General features: G+C 47.5%; 1 protein-coding gene across 5 annotated transcripts in view; it reads left to right on the top strand.

Moving 5' to 3' along the window:
* Nucleotides 1-19,279, top strand: part of ARHGEF1 (Rho guanine nucleotide exchange factor 1) — a 152,935-nt gene that overhangs the window by 68,347 nt on the left and 65,309 nt on the right. For all 5 annotated transcript variants that reach the window (XM_029577481.1, XM_029577485.1, XM_029577486.1 and 2 more), the window contains exons 2-5: nt 7,235-7,334; nt 7,537-7,629; nt 8,227-8,340; nt 18,171-18,269. In XM_029577481.1, the coding sequence (XP_029433341.1) occupies nt 7,308-7,334; nt 7,537-7,629; nt 8,227-8,340; nt 18,171-18,269 (333 nt within the window). In that variant the 5' untranslated portion in view covers nt 7,235-7,307. The remainder of the gene's footprint in view (nt 1-7,234; nt 7,335-7,536; nt 7,630-8,226; nt 8,341-18,170; nt 18,270-19,279) is intronic.

Here is a 19,279-nt window from a genome sequence, read left to right as displayed (position 1 = left end):
CTCCTTGCCCTGTCTGCTTCTCTCTTTCTGTTGCTGTCCTAACTCCATTTCCTTAAGGGACTCTGATCCAGTTCTGGGTTTGTAACTCCGAATGCCAGAACTGACCCTCCCAAATTATTCCATGCTGGAGTTTTTGGTTCTTACCTCGTGCATATTTATCTGTTTCTGAGTCAGGGTTGTTGGCTCAAAGCTTTGTGCATAGTAAGCCAAAGTTATTGATTGCAAGTACTGGGAATTCCACTCCACCCCTTCATGAGGAGGCAGGCCATAACACACCCACAGACCTACCTCAAAGAACTCCTCTGCACAACAGAGAGCTCATAGGCTGGGGTGGCTCTTGCTCTCTGGTCCCCATTGTAGCGGAGAGGAGAGGGAGGGAGGGGCTGGAGCAGGGAGGGCACAGAACAGAGCAGAGAAGAGCCATTCTGCTCCCTTTTCCAACCCCTCTCCTGCTATTCTCACAGGGCTGCTGGGGAGTCAGAAAGGAGAGGCTGGAAGGAGCAGAGGCTTTTCTCTGCTCATCCCTGCCCCTACCCTTCCTTTCTGTCTGCAACCAAGATACAAAGAGGAGCCAGTCAGTTCTCCACATCCCTGAGCTCCTCGGTGCTATTGTCTGGAGGAGAAGGGCTGCCCCAGCCCTAATAAATCCCTGTGCTCCCCAAAGAGCATCTCCCAGAGGTCCAGCCGGGCCAGAATTATTTGTGGTGAATGAAGAGGAGTGAATGCTGAAAGGCAGTGAGAGCAGGAGGGAGGTGTGAATGGGGGGGGGGGTGCATGCTTGGAGGAGGAGTAGTGCAAAGGAGTGAATGCTTCTGGGGGGGGAGTGTTGTGAAAAGGGGTGGATGTTGGGAGAGCTGAGGAGGAGTGCAGTGCTGGAGAAAGAGGTTGAAGGCTGGGAGTAGCACAAGCAGGAGCCGAATGGTGAGGGATAAATACTGTCTCCCTCTCCATCTCCCTGAAGTCAGCAATACACCTTGCCATGTGCTCTGCAGCAGATGGGAGAGGGTCATGGCTCTGGTGGGGGGAGAGAGGGCCAGCATAGGTGGTTGCATGAGAGCCATGTTGGGGGGGGGGGGGAGTGAAGGCATGAATGAGTTAGGGATGGGGTTCTAAAGAACTAGGGACAAGGTAGTGAGAAAGTCAGAGGTGGTGATGAGGGTGTGTGACAGAGCCAGAAATTGTCAGGGTTGGGGGGTAGGACAGAGGTGGTGGTGAGGGGATGTGTGAGAGGGGGCCAGAGGATGGCTGGTGAAGGGGAAGATGAAGTTGGGTGTCAGATAGCCATGGGCAGGGAGGGGAACAGAGAGCGGGATAATTACGGTGAAAGAGCCAGAAGTGGTGTTGGGAGAACGAGAGGCGGAGATGGTAATTGGAAGGGGGAAAGGAGGAGCGTGGGAGCAGAGGAAGACAGAGAGGGCACTGATTGGGGGAATACAGTGAGAGAGGAGGAAGTGGGGATAGGGGACAAGAGGGCCAGGTGGAATACTGGAGCGGGGTAGAGCGAGAAGTTTTATATTGGGGCTTCCCCCCCACCTCTGAGGATCCTCCGGGCCTGTCCCAGGCTTTGTTCAGTCCCACTGGATGTTGTTATCCAGGCAGGACAGGTGAGAGACAGACAATGTTTCGGGAACCTTTTCTAGTCCTCCACCCCATGCGGTGGGAGCCGAGTGGATCCTGAAGAGGGCTGCTCCGTGCCAGATTGCACTCCTATCTCATTCAAGTGGTGGGTGACCTTGTAACTGCCACCTTCATGCCATTCATGGCTGGGAGGTTCCATGCCTCGTAATCCTCCTCCCTTCGTCACCAGAAAGCTGGAGCAGTGCATAGCTGGGGCGACTTTGCCTTGCTCAGCAGTTTCCGCGCGGTTCTTAACCCAATGGCGAGGAGACTGATGTTTGGCGGTGCCTCCTTCTGGAAGGGTGAATGGGAAGCATGGCAGCTTCGCAGACTGGTTTGTTTTGCCATCAAGAATGAAACAAGTCTATGAGTTCTTACTGGAGCCGGTGAGCGCCTCACACTGGGTGGGGAGTGAGTGTGCCAGCATCAGCGGGGCCACCACCCGATACCATAACAAAGAGACCTTCCCCAAAAAAACAAGAACCAAATAAATTAACTGGACACAGGTCAGAAAAAGACTTCATTTTTATTTTACTTTATAAAAATACAAATTTGCCTCATAAATGCTGCAGCATCCAGAAAAATGTGCCACAGGGGCACGGGTTGTTCCTCTTGCTTCCCCACTGCGGCAGGTCCCCTGTGGTGTTCATCTCTTGGCACCGCCTGTAGGCCCCGGTTTCTCCTCGGCCCTGGCACCCTCCTGTTATTGCTGGGTGGTGCAGCGGGGCTTGTTTTATGCTGCTTTTCTGTATCACTTAAGGGGTGGCCTGGCCGTTGGTTAGTGGGAGATAAATATTTGCACATGGGGTAAATGGACATGTGTATATTTTTCTTGCTTAGCTGACTCGTCTTTGGCTAATGCTACAGATGATATTTCTGAGCAGTAGAACTTAAGTGTGTTCATGTTTCTCTCCCTTGTGCTTTTGCCCTAATCTCAACGTTCTCATCTCCTCTCCTACATGTCTTTTGTTTATTTTTTAAGAGGGTCCTCTCCCTGCGCCTGTGACGGCGTCCCTCTTGCTCGCACGGGCCTTCTCCCTGCGCCTGTGACGGCGTCCCTCTTGTCTCGCACGGACCTTCTCCCTGCGCCTGTGACGGCGTCCCTCTTGTCTCGCACGGACCTTCTCCCTGCGCCTGTGACGGCGTCCCTCTTGTTCGCACGGGCCTTCTCCCTGCGCCTGTGACGGCGTCCCTCTTGTTCGCACGGGCCTTCTCCCTGCGCCTGTGACGGCGTCCCTCTTGCTCGCACGGGCCTTCTCCCTGCACCTGTGACGGCGTCCCTCTTGCTCGCACGGGCCTTCTCCCTGCGCCTGTGACGGCGTCCCTCTTGCTTGCACGGGCCTTCTCCCTGCGCCTGTGACGGCGTCCCTCTTGTCTCGCACGGGCCTTCTCCCTGCGCCTGTGACGGCGTCCCTCTTGCTCGCACGGGCCTTCTCCCTGCGCCTGTGACGGCGTCCCTCTTGCTCGCACGGGCCTTCTCCCTGCGCCTGTGACGGGGTCCCTCTTGTCTCGCACGGGCCTTCTCCCTGCGCCTGTGACGGGGTCCCTCTTGCTCGCACGGGCCTTCTCCCTGCGCCTGTGACTGGGTCCCTCTTGTCTCGCATGGGCCTTCTCCCTGCGCCTGTGACGGGGTCCCTCTTGCTCGCACGGGCCTTCTCCCTGCGCCTGTGACGGGGTCCCTCTTGTCTCGCACGGGCCTTCTCCCTGCGCCTGTGACGGGGTCCCTCTTGTCTCGCACGGGCCTTCTCCCTGCGCCTGTGACGGGGTCCCTCTTGCTCGCACGGGCCTTCTCCCTGCGCCTGTGACGGGGTCCCTCTTGCTCGCACGGGCCTTCTTCCTGCGCCTGTGACGGCGTCCCTCTATCACACAGTAGCAAAGCTCCTTTTAGCTTTTGAATATTTGCAGCTTTACAAAGCCTTTATCTTCCTTCAGGAGCTGTTCAAAGAAGACGTTTGTTAGTCAAATGCAGTGCCTGCTGCTTATCAGACCTTGCATGCCCTCGGTTTCTGTACGCAGTGGTATGTATCTAAGAACATAAAACAGAAGGAGGATTCAGCAACGCCAGCCTCCTGTCTCTGACAGGGGCCAGTCCCTAAAAGAATCAATTTGTTGCTCCTCAGTCCCCATGTCAAGTGATGGGTGCCCCGAGTCACCTGCTTAATAAGTGTTTATGCTCATTTCTTCTATGAACTTGCTCAGACCCTCTTTAAACCTAACTTTGCCACATCCTCATCCTCTGGCAACCAAATTCACAGCTTGATTGTGCATTGAGTGAAAAACTGCTTTCTCCAATTGGTTTTAAATCTGTCTGTTAGCTTAAAGGAGTATCCCCTAGTCCTAGTGTTTTTGAAAGGATAAATAACAGTTCCCTATTCACTTGTTGTACTCCACTCGTGATTTTGTAGATCTCAGTCCTATCCTCACGCTATCGTCTCTTCTCCAACTCAACAGCCCTAACCTCTTTAGCCTTTCTTCACAGGGGAATTGTTCCGTCTCCTTTATCATTTTGGTCGCCCTTCTCTCTACCTTTTCTAACTCTGCTCTATCCTCTTAGAGACGTGGTGACCTGTATTGCACACAATACTCAAGATGCGGTCGCACCATGGAGCGATACATAGGCATTATGATATTCTCTGTTCTACTCTCCATTCCTGTCCTAATAATTCCTAGCATGCAGTTTGCTGTTTTCGCAGCCGCCATGCACACAGCTGAAGATTTTGATGCACTGTCTATAGTGACTCTTAGATCCTTTTCCTAGGTGATTGCTCCTAATGCAGAACCCTATTATCATGTCTCTAAAATTAGGGTTATTTTTTCCAATGAGCATCACCTTGCACTTGCCCACATTAAATTTCATCTGCCATTTAGATGCCCAGTTCTTCAGTCTCGCAAGGTCTTTCTGTACTTCCTCACAATGTGCCTGTGTGTTAAGTACACTGAATATTTTTGCAAATTTCGATCGCACCACTCTCCTTTCTAGATCATTAATGAATCCATTGATGAGCCCTGGTCCCAGGCGTTGGTGCACATGACTGGGTATCTGCTTCTGTACGCCAGTGTGTGAGTGAGAACTCGGCCGCTGTAGAGCCAGCCTGACTGCTGAAACCCGAGCTGGCTTCCTCCGGGAGACGAGGAGAGGGCAGTGGCGTCCCAGCAGAGAAGCTTGCTGCCTGAAAGACGAACTCTTTCTCTTGTAGCTGCGGGGGATGCTTGTGGCTGTGTGAAACATCCGTGGGCCCTTGTGATATTGGGTGGGGCCTGTCATTGAGTGGGGTGAAGGAGCGCTCGCTCACTCTCCCCTCCCCTTGGCAGACAGGTCTCTGGGGGAGCTTTGCTAATTGTAGCAGCCATGGTGTGGTCTGGAGAGGAGAGGAAGTGAGTTGAAACAGGGGATGGGGGGGAGCCCAGGAAAAAGATCTAGGCATCATCGTGGATAATACTTTAAAATCATCGGCTCAGTGTGCTGCAGCAGTCAAAAAAGCAAATAGAATGTTAGGAATTATTAGGAAGGGAATGGCTAATAGAACGGAAAATGTTATAATGCCTCTGTATCGCTCCATGGTGAGACCATACCTTGAATACTGTGTACAATTCTGGTCGCCGCATCTCAGAAAAGATATAGTTGCGATGGAGAAGGTACAGAGAAGGGCAACCAAAATGATAAAGGGGATGGAACAGCTCCCCTATGAGGAAAGGCTGAAGAGGTTAGGGCTGTTCAGCTTGGAGAAGAGACGGCTGAGGGGGGATATGATAGAGGTCTTTAAGATCATGAGAGGTCTTGAACGAGTAGATGTGACTCGGTTATTTACACTTTCGAATAATAGATGGACTAGGGGGCATTCCATGAAGTTAGCAAGTAACACATTTAAGACTAATCGGAGAAAATTCTTTTTCACTCAACGCACAATAAAGCTCTGGAATTTGTTGCCAGAGAAGGTAGTTAGTGCAGTTAGTGTAGCTGGGTTCAAAAAAGGTTTGGATAAGTTCTTGGAGGAGAAGTCCATTAATGGCTATTAATCAATTATACTTAGGGAATAGCCACTGCTATTAATTGCATCAGTAGCATGGGTTCTTCTTAGTGTTTGGGTAATTGCCAGGTTCTTGTGGCCTGGTTTTTGGCCTCTGTTGGAAACAGGATGCTGGGCTTGATGGACCCTTGGTCTGTCCCAGCATGGCAATTTCTTATGTTCTTAACCTTTCAAACTAGGCTTGGCTACACCAAAGAAGCTGAAGTTGAGTTGCCAGTGAGCAATTCCTCACACCCTTTCTGTATTTTTCTCTCTCCCTCTCATGCTCTCTACCCTGTCTGCTTTCCTCCTTTTACTGGAATCAAAATAGGGCACTTCGGTTGCTCCAAGCCTTCTGCTTTTCCTGCCCCTCTGCCAATTTCCACTGTGCCTTAACCGTCCTCTCTGTTGGCAGCTGCTGCACCAGAAAGTAATGAACTTTCAAGCTTTACTGCATCCTTTGTGGTTAAAAGCAGGACCCAAAAGCTGGATTCCTGATAAAATATGGACCCTTCCTCACAGATGTTTGGTGCCTGGTTCACCAGCCCCATGGAGCCCATCCATGGACCTCAGGTTAAGAACCCTGCTCTAGATGGTGCATTGTGCGGGTCCTCCTGTCCTATCGCAGACAACCCTGGGGCCAGTGCAGTAAAGCGAGCCTTTACATGTGGTTGGACGCACATTTTGGACGCGCTAGACTAGCACCCAATGCAATAAAGAGATTAGTGCATCCAAAATGTGCACCCAAACAAATGTGTAGCTGATAGCACCATTCACATGTAAATTTCATGTAGATGAGGCTATTAGCTACTACCCCCCCCCCCCCCCCCCCGATGCAGTAAATCGCTGAGCACCCAATGCACACTTCTTAACGCGGCAAATTTAACTGCATCCCCAGAGGTGGTGTAAAGTCAATCCGCGAGTCAAAGGCTCAGGAGAAATCAGAAACTATGGTCCTCTGTGGTTCCTCTTTCTTGTATCGTTATGACACATTTACTGCTTGCAGTGTTGAAAAATAAATGTATATTGACTTTATTAAAAAAAATAATAATAATAATTCTGGACGCGCAATTTAGACAGTCATAGCAAGGGGCGCTTAGCTATGGGCGTCTTCAGCAACCTCAGCAAAATTGGCCAGAAGAAGCGGGATAAAAACGCACGCTCGTATTGAGCGCCCATTGCAATAATGGGCACCCGATGCATTTGAGCACTAGGGATGCACAATTCTCCCCAGCGCGTCCTATTTTTTACGCAACCCCTCATTTAAATACTGCATCGGGCGCCCAGGGGATGTGGCTGTGCGTGAGCTAGGAAAACGGGCGCTCAGTACAAGTGTCCATTTTCAACGTGTGACTTACTGCTTGGGCCCCGAAGAGTTTGGGTTGTTGAACATGCTGCTGCTGCAAAGCACTGTGGGATTTTGCTTTTCTTAACCAACTACAAAGCCCAGGGTGCAGTGTGGTAGAAGTTGTAAAACTGGTACTTTCTTCACTGGCAGAAGTACAATTCTTTCACCCCATCCGGTTTGCGTCCTGATTATAGAGTGGGTGCTACGCATTGGAGAAGCGATGCTTGGAGTGGGCTCTTATTTCTGTTTTTGTTGTTGACAGGTTTGAGGTGTATGTTTGGCTGGTGACTGAGCTCCAGGTGAACCTGTAGCTAGCTGACCCTTGGAGTGGGAGGATGGACTCTGAGGATGCCTACAACGGAGTAAGTGACGCTCCTCCCTGGTGGGGGTAATCGGACGCTGATCTTTGTCAGTGAGATGAAGGATTCAAAGACCTTCCCCTTCAGTCTGCTGTCGTCATGGGACGAGGGAAACACCTCTGTGAGCCACAGAAATTGAAGTGGAGGCCTGGGAATGGGTTGAGTTTGACTCCCTCACTGAAGCTCTTTCTCTCCTTACTCACAGAGCCTCGTGTTTGGGGGCCACTCAAAGGGTACAGGGCCAACCATGGCTATCATCGGGGCGGAAGATGAGGACTTTGAGAATGACATAGACCCAGTAAGTTATCCATTGTTTGGGGGGGAAGGTTTACAGAGATGAGTTCATAGAAGAGGAAATATATTTAGAACACTTAAGTACCAATCAAATGTTGTTAGGAGTCAGGGAAATATTTTTCTCACCTTTTCTTCACTTTTTTGCTTTTTTTGTTACTATTTTGCTTCTTTTGTTGACATTTTTTCATCTTTTGCTTCTCTTTTTAGTTTATATTTTATGTATATTTTGTGCCTCTCTCCATGTATTTTCTGAATTTTAGGCTCCCAGGAGACCTGGCTGCTGGGAGTTTGCCAGCTCTCCGTGTTCCCTGTCGCTGTCTTTTTGTCTCTGGAGGCACGAGCCGGGTTTTCATAGCTCTCCATCCCCAGACATTGCAGCAGTCTTGACAGTCTTCCCCAGTGGCTTCTGATTTTAGCAGAGGTTTACTCACGCTAATCCACGCTGTGTCTGTGTGAGGAGGTTCCCTCCTCCTCCGGAAGCATGATCCGCTTCCCAGAAGAAGCATCTGCGATCTGAGAGGGAATCTCTTTGCCTTTCACGTCCTCTCTCTCCTTTTGTGTGGTGGTGACGAGTTTCTTCTCCCTCCTTCCCTCTCTTCAGGTTGTGGATGACCAGAGTAGCTACTTCCAGAGCATTGACCTGGTAAAAGAACACCCGGCCTACATCATGGCCTTCCTGCAGCATGTCGTCCTGCAATTCGACTGCAGCCCTGTGGTGAGTGGGCAGAGCCAGCCAACCCGCTCCTTGTGTGGTGTCGCCCGAGGGCTGCTTCTGAGCTTTCACGGCCTGTCTGACTGTCTTTCTGGGACAGCCTTTTCCAGGCAATGGGGAGGGAGGGAGGGAAAGACAGCGGGAGCGAGTGTGGAGACTTATGGAAGACAGATCAGGCTCTGCATTTCACTTGTCTCCTGTTCTTTCCCTTTTTATTTATTTATTTATTTAGATTCTTTTTTTATACCGATATATAGCAGAATGCCTTCACTCCAGTTTACAGTGAAACAGCTTCATACATAAAACGTGTTCATAACGCACATACATGTAAATAGTAATTAACAACTTGGCTCTGCCAGTCCTGAAGAATACCCTTTGCATGGAGCAGAACCAGAGGCAGGAATGGGTCTCGTAAAACGCTGGCTCTGAGGGGGCATCAGGTTGTACTGCTCAGTGTGCAATCTTCATTGGTATCTGTTCTTCTCTTGTCTCCCTGACTTACAGATGCTGCATTTCAGGGAACCTCAGGTGTGTGTGTGTGTGTGTGTGTGTGTGTACCTTCCTGAAGCACTAATGCAAGTAAAGGTAATCTGTTAAATTGAGAATATATAATTGTTTTTAACACATAATGAAAAATAGCAAACTTTATAATCAAAAACTTAGTGCTTGAATAGTGCAGCATATAATGACATTTTCACCACAGTGAAGTTTGATCACAGAAAAATATTCGCCAAGGAGCTGTACATAGACATAGTATGCTCAGATTATTCCAAAGAAAATTGATAAAAGTTCATATATTTAGCAGATCGGTAATACTGCTTCCTCCAGGTCCATTTCATTTCCTCCGTCATTTCTCAGATTTTCTCCCCAAACACGGGTCTCTGTTCCGCCATAAAAGGCTTCCTCGGGGAAGAAAGCTACCCGGCCAAGCAAACGAGTGTCTATGAAATGAAAGAATACATACGGAAAAGCTAAAACCTATTCAGTCAAATGTTTGTTTATTTATTTTTTATATTCCGCTTTTCACACTTTCATCGCTTCAAAGCGGATTACTTATAGAATAAAATAAATACATGAGACTTAAAATACATAGTGTAATTACCCTGATGCTGTATAAAAAAATGCACTTGTATTTAGTAATAGATTTGCTAGTACTTACAGGCAATACAGGCGTTTTCTTCGCGCTATTACCCCTTACTGTATAAGGGGTAAAGCTAGCGTGTCAATCGCGCGTCCAACCCCCCCTGAAACTATTAGCGCCCGCAACATGCAAATGCATGTTGCTGGCCCTATTAGTTATTCCCGCGCGATACAGAAAGTAAAATGTGCAGCCAAGCCGCACATTTTACTTCAGAAATTAACGCCTGCCCAAAGGCTGGCGTTAATTTCGGCCGGTGCGGGGAAGTGTACAGAAAAGCAGAAAAAACTGCTTTTCTGTACACCCTCCGACTTAATATCATAGCGATATTAAGTCGGAGGCCCCAAAAGTAAAAAAAAAAGTAAAAATTTAAAAAAAAAAAAATTTAAAATCAGCCTGCGGGTCGGAAGACGGATGCTCAATTTTGCCAGCGTCCATTTTCTGAACCCGTGGCTGTCAGTGGGTTTGAGAACCAACGCCAGAAAAATTGAGCGTCGGCTGTCAAACCCGCTGACAGCTGCCGCTCCTGTCAAAAAGAAGGCGCTAGTGACGCGCTAGTGTCCCTAGCGCGCCTCCTTTTACCGCGGGCCCTAATTTGCATAGGCCACCCTTCTGAATCGTGTGCCCAGGAGAGTGGATCCCCCTCGCGTTTTTCTGTATCAGCCTGTTGGTGATTTTTTTTCTCATGTACTTTAATTCAGCATTGATCAACCTACGAAATAAACATATAAAAAAAATTATCGGCTAGATGTAGATTCAAACTCTAATATCATACTTTACACAATCATAAAAAAAAAAAACCTGCTTAAACCACAACGCTATTACTGCATGGCCTATTTCATGTTCTCCTTCTTATTTGAACCAAAAAGGAACCTGAACGAAGCTTCTCGAGATGTAAGCATCAGGCGACCTTCTAATCCTAGGACAACTGTTAGATGACAGCTGATGCATGACGTTACTCTCTACGTAACTGCGCCAAACTAAATTTACTTTTATTGCATCTACAAAATTTAAAGTCCTTCATGTGTGAAAAATCTATTCTTGAAGAAAAAGGGGAATATTTCAAATCAAAAATTGTTTACTATAAAATTAAAGCTTTCCCTTCAATTGCAGAGTTAAGTCCCGCCAGAGCCAAGGTGTAGATATAATGCTGTTCCCGCCGCCAAAGACCTCCGATATGTGACCACCTCCGGGCGAGTCAGTTTCTGATCAGTAAAAAACAGAGATCATCCACTGAGTGTGTGTGCGCTGTCCAGAGTTTCACGCCTGACGCTTCTAATTTCTGGGTCCATACGCAACTTTTATGTTGTACAATGCGAGTCTTTATTGAAAGTTATATGTAGCTTGTCACACGGACACGACGACGCATAGACCACTTGCGAAGCGTTGCAGTCGTATCAGCCCTGTAATGAGTGATGAATGGATAAAGTTGATTGCCGAGCAGAAACTGCACTGAAATTGTCCTTTCATAGAAGAGTCCGTTCATGCTAGTGGAACTGAGCAGACCGGCCTGTCTCGCAGATTGCGACCTCTGGTGCGAGCAAAAATCAGGGCTGGTTGGAATTCAGTATTTAAAACCCAAAACATTGTCAATGATTGCAAATGATCTTCTGAATCTTGTCGAAGCCATGAAAACAAGGTAGAGTCTGTGAATACTTGAACAGATGTCCTCTTTCTATAAATAATTTACTTCATTTCAACAGTTGCATCTAATACTAATATTCCAGCAGGCCAGTTTTTAAGGCTGAGAAGATTATGCTCATCTATTGGTGAATACAAATCTCAGACACAGCATATGTCTCAGAAATTTATAGTAGGAGGATATCCGTTCAGAACAGTGAAACATGCTTACAAACTCTGTATGCTGATAGAAATCTCCTTCTTTGACCACAACAGCGTTCAAATATTGACTGACTAGTATGCACTTTACCTTTTTCTCATGGCTCAGATAAAATTCCTAATCATTCAAACAGCGTCAGGCGTGAAACTCTGGACAGAGCGCTCACACTCAGTGGATGATCTCTGCTTTTTTGCTGTTCAGAAACTTGACTCGCCCGTAGGTGGTCACATATCTTCGGTGGCGGGAACAGCATATCTACACATGGCACACCTTGGCTCCAGCGGGACGTAACTACAATTGAAGGGAATTTTTTTTTTTTTTAAGTAAACAATTTAAGGTTGATTTTTAAAAGGCCACGCGTGCATCCATGTTTGCACGGTTCCTGGTGTGCGCACATGGATGTAGCTATTTTATAACATGCGAGTGTTGGCATGCGCATGTTATAGAATAGGATTCCCACGCGCACATGCGTGCCAAATTTTAATGTCCATGCGCACATATGTGAGCAGGTGCTCTCTTATTTATTTATTTATTTAACATCTCTTTTATACCGATATCCGTTCGCACATCGCATCGGTTCACAATGAACAAAAACTTTTGGGCGGTGCCCTTACATATAACAGAAAACTTAGTGAACTGGGAATAATATAATTAACTTGTGGGAGGAGCCCATACATATAACAAACATCAATGGGAAGATGCAATGAAATAGAACTATAACTATATACAAGATAGTGCACAGTACAAAATCAGCAGACATAAGGCGTTCATAACAAAATATCAGCGTAAACTTCACAGAGGGGTTTTATGTAATAGGGGGTGAGATGGAGTAGGCTTGTTGAAAGAGCCAGGTTTTAAGTTTCTTTTTGAAAGTGGGGGTATATGTCTCTATACGAATATCATGGGGCAGTGAATTCCATATGGTGGGGCCGGCAAGGGAAAAGGCTCTGTTTATAGTAGAGGAGAGTTTAAAAGATTTGATAGATTGGGCACGGAGTGCTCCTTGGAGGGCTGGGCGGGTAGGTCTCTTGGAGGTACGGGGTAAGAGGGGGGGATTAAGCCAGTTGAGGTTGGAATTTACTAGACTCTTGTGTATGATAGATAGTGTTTTGTAAAGAATTCGTGAATGTATAGGGAGCCAGTGTAGTTCAATAAGTGTGGGGGTGATGTGATCTCTTTTCTTTGTGTTTGATAGTATCCGAGCCGCGGCATTTTGTAGGAGTTGTAGTGGCTTAATGTGTGTTGCAGGAATGCCAAGGAAGAGTGCATTACAATAGTCAATCTTCGATAAAATAATAGACTGGAGGACTGTACGGAAATCAGTGAAGTGTAGTAGGGGTCTAAGTTTCTTTATTGTTTGAAGCTTAAAATAGCAATCCTTTATGATGGATTTGATGAATGGTTTAAATGAAAGGTGATTATCAATAATAACTCCTAAATTGCGAGTGTGCGATGGGAAATTGGTGGATGAGTAAGCAAGTTGGATGTCAGGGAGCGGTTGCTTATTAGATATGATTAATAGCTCAGTCTTGTTGGAATTGAGAGCTAGGTGCATGTCCTTTAGGAGTTGGTTGATGGAGGAAAGACAGGATTCCCAGTTTTGTAAAGCAGTTAGGATAGAGTCAGAGAAAGGGAAGATGAGTTGCACATCATCAGCATAAATAAAATGCTTGATGTGCAGGTTAGTGAGAAGCGTGGTAAGGGGAAGCATGTATATATTAAATAGCGTAGAGGAGAGTGAAGAACCTTGGGGCACACCTTGGGGAAGACTGATGGGATCAGATTCATTGTTGTCCATTAGGACTGTGAAAGTGCGATTTTGGAGATACGATTGAATCCAGGCAAATGCCTTGCCAGTGATCCCAATATTTCTGAGGATGTTGAGTAGGACATCGTGATTGACTGTGTCGAACACAGCCGAGATGTCAAGCAAGGCGAAGTGCTTGTCAAGCAAGATGAACCTCCTCCACTTCCGCGCGAAGTGGAGGAGGTTCGAACCCAGCTACAATGGTGGCTACAAGAAGACCACCTGAGCAAGAGAATAAGGCTATCCACACCGACCTGGATCCTGCTCACCACGGATGCGAGTCTACGAGGGTGGGGAGGCCACTGCCAAGAACTGACCGCCCAGGGGCAATGGGACAAGGAAGAGTCGGGATGGAACATCAACCAACTGGAAGCATGGGCAGTCAGGCTAGCCTGCCCGCTGTTCAGTCACAGACTACGGGACGTATTGGTCAGAGTCATGTCGAACAATGCCACAACAGTGGCCTACATCAACCGACAGGGAGAAACCAGAAGCCACAGGTGTCCCTGGAAATAGAACCCTAATGGAGTGGGCGGAATCAAACCTACAAGAGATCTCAGCCACCCACATCTTGGGAAAAGATAACATCACTGCGGACTACCTCAGCAGAGAAAGTCTAGACCCAGGGGAATGGAGGCTGTTGGCCACAGCCTTCCAGTTGATAGTAAACCTCTGGGGAACACCAGCCATGGACCTCCTGGCAACCTGGTCCAACACCCAAGTTCCCAACTTCTTCAGCCGCAGATGGGACCCATAATCCCAAGGGATCGATGGCCTCATCCAGATCTTGCCACAGGAAGTCCTGCTATACGCCTTCCCTCCGTGGCTGCTACTGGGCGGGATCATCCGCAGGATAGAACACCACAGGGGACCAGTACTTCTAGTGGCCCCGGACTGGCCAAGAAGGCCGTGGTATGCAGTCATGTGAAGACTACTGACAGGTAACCCTCTCCCTCTACCTCCACACAGGGATGTGCTCTAACAAGGCCCGATCCTCCACGAAGACCCAACTCTATTCTCTCTTACAGTCTGGCCACTGAGAAGACACGCCTGAAGAAGAGCGGATACTCAGGGGCGGTGATTGACACTCTGCTCCGAGCACGCAAGTTTTCCACATCTCTAACCTACATATGAATATGGAGAATATTCGAAGCCTGGTGTGAAGACCGCAACATCCTCCTGCAGACAGTCAAAATCCCCACGATTCTGGAATTCTTGCAGAACAGCTTACAGAAAGGGTTGTCCCTCAACTCCATCAAAGTACAGTTGGCCGCTTTGGCCTGCTACAGAGCCAAGATGGAGGGCGGAAGCCTAGCCTCTCACCCGGACGTCTCCCGCTTCCTGAAAGGGGTCAAGCAGATCCGACCATCCCTAAAATGGCCGGTACCCTTATGGAATCTCAATCTAGTCTTAGATTTCCTAGCAGGAGCCTCCTTCAGACCCACCCGCGGCCTGTCCCTCCGACTACTAACTTTGAACACTGCATTTCTAGTGGCAGTCTGTTCAGCCCGTCGCATCTCCAAGCACTGTCCTTTCGAGAACCGTTCCTCAGGTTCACACCGGGATCCATACAGCTACGTACTGTCCCCTCCTTCCTACCAAAAGTGGTTTCTCATTTCCATCTAAACCAAACCATCTCGCTACTATCACCGGACGAGCATAAGGACTCGGAGGAATCTCACCGCCTTCGCCATCTTAACGTTGGCAGATTCCTAATCAGATACCTGGAAAAGTCGGAATCCATGCGAAAGACGGACCACCTCTTCGTCCTTCACAGTGGGAAGAAATAAGGGGAAGCAGCCCCAGGGGCAACCCTAGCCCGCTGGATCAAAGAAGCTATCAAGGCGGCCTACGTAGAGGCAGGCAAGCCTCCACCTCTACAAGTCAAGGCCCATTCCACTAGATGCTGTCTCCTGCCGAGATCTGTTGGGCGGCAACATGGTCCTCCATTCATACCTTCTCTAGATTGTATCGCCTGGATGTTCAGGCCCGGGAGGACACAGCATTCGCAAGGGCAGTACTAAGTGGACCACGGGCAGCCTCCCACCCGGTTCGGGAGTAGCTTTTGTACATCCCATTGGTCCTGAGTCCATCTGCTACACGTTAGGAAATGGGGAAATTACTTACCTGATAATTTCGTTTTTCTTTAGTGTAGACAGATGGACTCAGCATCCCACCCATGGCTGCCGACAATCACGGAACCCTCGGGGGACAATCCCCGAGAACAAAACAAATACGGGTAAGCCAAGCTTTCCTCTAATTAGGACACCCATACCCACTGGCTGTTGGCGTTTTTCGGTTGAGTACACTGGCAGTCTCCAGCTATAACCCCATCAACCAGTTCAAGTTAACAAGTTATGCAAGTTAATCAAGTTTTTCAGTCACACATATATCCACAATTGCTTTTCGAAGAGAATACTGAAGAGCATGGCATCTCACAGGGGTATATGTACTAGGGCTGACGTCAGATTGAAATCTGATCCGTCTCCAACTGCTATCAGAAGCACACTATACCCATTGGTCCTGAGTCCATCTGTTTACACTAAGGAAAACGAAATTATCAGGTAAGTAATTTTCCATTAGTGATGTCAATTTTACTATGAATTCCTCAGAAAATTTCTGTAGCACCATCCCCCTAAATTCTCCCCCCCCCCCACCCCCCGCCACAGCTTCCAAAACCACCCTGATTCAAATTGGCCCTCTACAGTGGTCCATATAGATAATCAGACTGACTCTATACACAGTCTCTCTCTCATGTATTCATCAGCGAAAAATAGCGGAAATTTCCTATGCGATGCGGGATTAGAGAAATTAGTCTAACCATGCCCCTTTTTTATCACGGGCGCTGTTTCTGCTATATGTATTACATTTTGATAAATCTAGGGGTAAGTAAGCAGGAGCAGAACTACTACTGAATACAAGTGCATTTTCTTATACAGCATCAGGGTAATTACACTATTTTAAATTAAGTCTCATGTATGTATTTTATTCTATAAGTATAAACATTTGACTGAATAAGTTTTAGCTTTTCCGTATGTATTCTTTCATTTCATAGACACTCGTTTGCTTGGCCGGGTAGATTTCTTCCCCCTGAGGAAGCCTTTTATGGCGGAACAGAGGCCTGTGTTTGGGAAGAGAATCTGAGTAAAGACGAAGGAAATGAAATGGACCTGGAAGAAGCAAATCTGCTAAATATATGAACTGTTATCAATTTTCTTTGGAATGAACTGAGCATAGTATGTCTATGTACAGCAACTTGGCAAATATTTTTCTGTGATCAAACTTCATTGTGATGAAAATGTCATTATATGCTGCGCTATTCAAGCACTTTTAGTTTTTGATTATAAAGTTTGCTATTTTTCATTAAGTATTAAATTTAGAATATATACCGTATTTTTCGCTCCATATGACGCACCTGACCATAAGACGCACCTAGGATTCAGAGGGGGAAAATTTAAAAAAAAAAAAAATTTTATGCTAAACCGGCTCTGTTCCTGGGCATCTGTGCGTCTTATGGAGCAAATTAGGGGAGTGCATAGCTTTTTTTTTTTCTCCCCATTTTGTTTTCGGGTCTGGGGTGGGTCATTTCGGTCCACTCCCCAGATCAGAAAACTTTTCTTTCTTTGGGACCCCCCCCATCCCAACCCTTTAAATTAATTAACAACCCCCCACCCTCCTGACCCCCCAAGACCTGCCAAAAGTCCCTGGTGGTCCAGCAGGGGTCCAGGAACGGTCCGGGAGCGATCTCCTGGGCTTGGGCCGTCGGCTGCCAGTAAACAAAATGGCGCCGACGGCCCTTTGCCCTCACTATGTCACTGAGGCCGACCAATGGCAGCGGTCGGCCCCAGTGACATAGTAAGGGCAAAGGGCTGTCAGCGCCATTTTGATTACTGGCAGCCGACGGCCCTTTGCCCTTACTATGTCACAGGGACTACTGCTGCCATTGGTCAGCCCCAATGACATAGTAAGGGCAAAGGGCCGTCGGCGCCATTTTGATTACTGGCAGCCGACGGCCCAAGCCCAGGAGATCACTCCCGGACCGTTCCTGGACCCTCGCTGTACCACCAGGGACTTTTGGCAGGTCTTGGGGGAGTCAGGAGGGTGGGGGGTTTTGTTTTTGTTTTTTTTTTATATTCGCTTCATAAGACGCACATACATTTTCCCCCCACTTTTGGGGGGAAAAAAAGTGCGTCTTACGGAGCGAAAAATACGGTACTTGTTTTTATCGGATTAAAATTAATTGCATTAGTATTTCAGGAAGGTTTGTTTGTTTTAGATATAGAGAGGCACTTTACAAATAGTAAATTGTCTGGTTTTTTTTTCAGAATTATATATATGTGTGTGTGTGTGTGTCTGTTTATCGGAGAGGTACAAACCCGCATTGAGAGAATCCAAGACTGTCTCACATTCTTTATTTTTTTTATGAATACAAGCCGTGGAGGTTATATGTCCTTTCTTCCTCAATACCTGCACAATCCAGTGCCTTTCCATCCTGCTGATGTAGTTTGCCCAGTTTCTGGGAAACCTGCTTGTTACTGTATACGCTGCATGCTGGTGGGGAGCTTTTACAGCTCCTGGGTTTGCATTGCTGTGGTTTGAAGGGGGGGGGGGGGGGGAGGTTATACAGAGTTGCAGTAATTAACCCTAAGCAGGATCCCTAGACAGTTCTTATTATAAACAAAGTGGATGGGGATCATGCCCCAGAGCATCTATAAGGTTTGGTGACATGGGTGCCTGCTCTGAATAGTGTGCTGTATAGAGTTGTAGACAGAGTCCTGCTGTTTGGCAGATTTGTTTAGTGATGTGATGTCACTTGTGCCATGGTGTGAGTTTGACTTCCTTGTGGTTCTGCTTTGTTGACTTCCCCATGTAACCTCTCCATTTCCCTGGAGCTTTTCTTCCAAATGCTTGCTTCTCTCTCAGCCGTTTGCTGGTACTACAGCTGGGATGAGGATTTCCATGATGGGGGGTGTCATGACCGCCACTGACTCCACCTGTGGGTAAATATGTGTGTGTGTGTTTAATTCCTCTTTTCTTTTCTTCCCCAGCTCTGCTACCTCCATGCGGAGCTAATGAAGAACCTCAGTGCCAAAGAAGGCAGGAAGCAGTTTGTGGATTTTTATCATACGTTCCTGGATAAGGGAGCGGTGAGTATTGTGGTGAGGCTCTGCCTTCCGAAGCCTTAGCTTTCAAGGGTAACCCAAGTCTTCTCACCACAAAGAACAGACATACCTCAGAGGTATGCACACCTCACAGGAATAGTCTGTGCAATGGAATAAACATTGCTGTTCACTGATTGGAGGTGCAGAACAAATCCTGGACGTTTAAGGGCTGCACTGTGGCAACTTTCCACAGTGGCTGGAGACCGTGCTGTCTTTAGACTGAAGTGGGGCTTGACATGGGCATTTCCACATCTGTATATATCACACCAGGTTTGTATGTGTATGGATTTCCATGAAATATGCATTTCAGACTTGAGCTGTCATTTGTGTATGTGTGTATATGTAACACCTTCCCTAAGCCCCTAAAAAAAAAAAAGACAACATTTAAAAAAATTGTGTTTACTAAATAGTCCAAGATTATAGAGCTAACAAGAGTAGGGCAGGAAAGCACATGTCACTGATGAAAATTTTTAAATTTATTTTCCTTACCTTGCCAGACCAGTCCAGACATGGTTATGTCCACACACCAGCAGATGGAGGTAGAAAACTTTCTACTTCGCTATATAGTCTGGTGTAGCAATACAGGTTGTCGGTAATTCTGAGCCTCCAATAAATGGTGACTGGACTGGTGTAGCAGGCACAGAAAACAGGCCCTGAGGGCGCGGCTCCTTGTGAGCTGTTCTCCCTATTCAGGGGCAAGACCGGGTCTAGAGAAACAAGGGATAATGGTCAGGTCTGACTGCTTCTTTCCCCAGTAAATCCAGGTTCTGTGGACAGACAGCAGGTTTAGAAGTAGAGCTCTCATTCTTGGGGCTGAGAATCCAAACTAGAGTAGTCTGCCTGCTGCTTGGACAGATAAGTCTCATGCAGCAGTAACACAAAGTCAGCCAAAAACGGCTTAGAGGAACCAGGGATGGGCAGCGTGGGAACCTCTTCCCCCCTCCGAGCCTCCCTGATCCAACCGGAGCCTGAACACGCTACAGACAACCACAGGA

Source organism: Rhinatrema bivittatum, chromosome 14, assembly GCF_901001135.1.
Source record: "Rhinatrema bivittatum chromosome 14, aRhiBiv1.1, whole genome shotgun sequence".
Lineage (NCBI taxonomy): Eukaryota > Metazoa > Chordata > Amphibia > Gymnophiona > Rhinatrematidae > Rhinatrema > Rhinatrema bivittatum.
The sequence above is the reverse complement of the archived record's forward strand: the minus strand, read 5'-3'. Positions and strand labels throughout refer to the sequence as shown.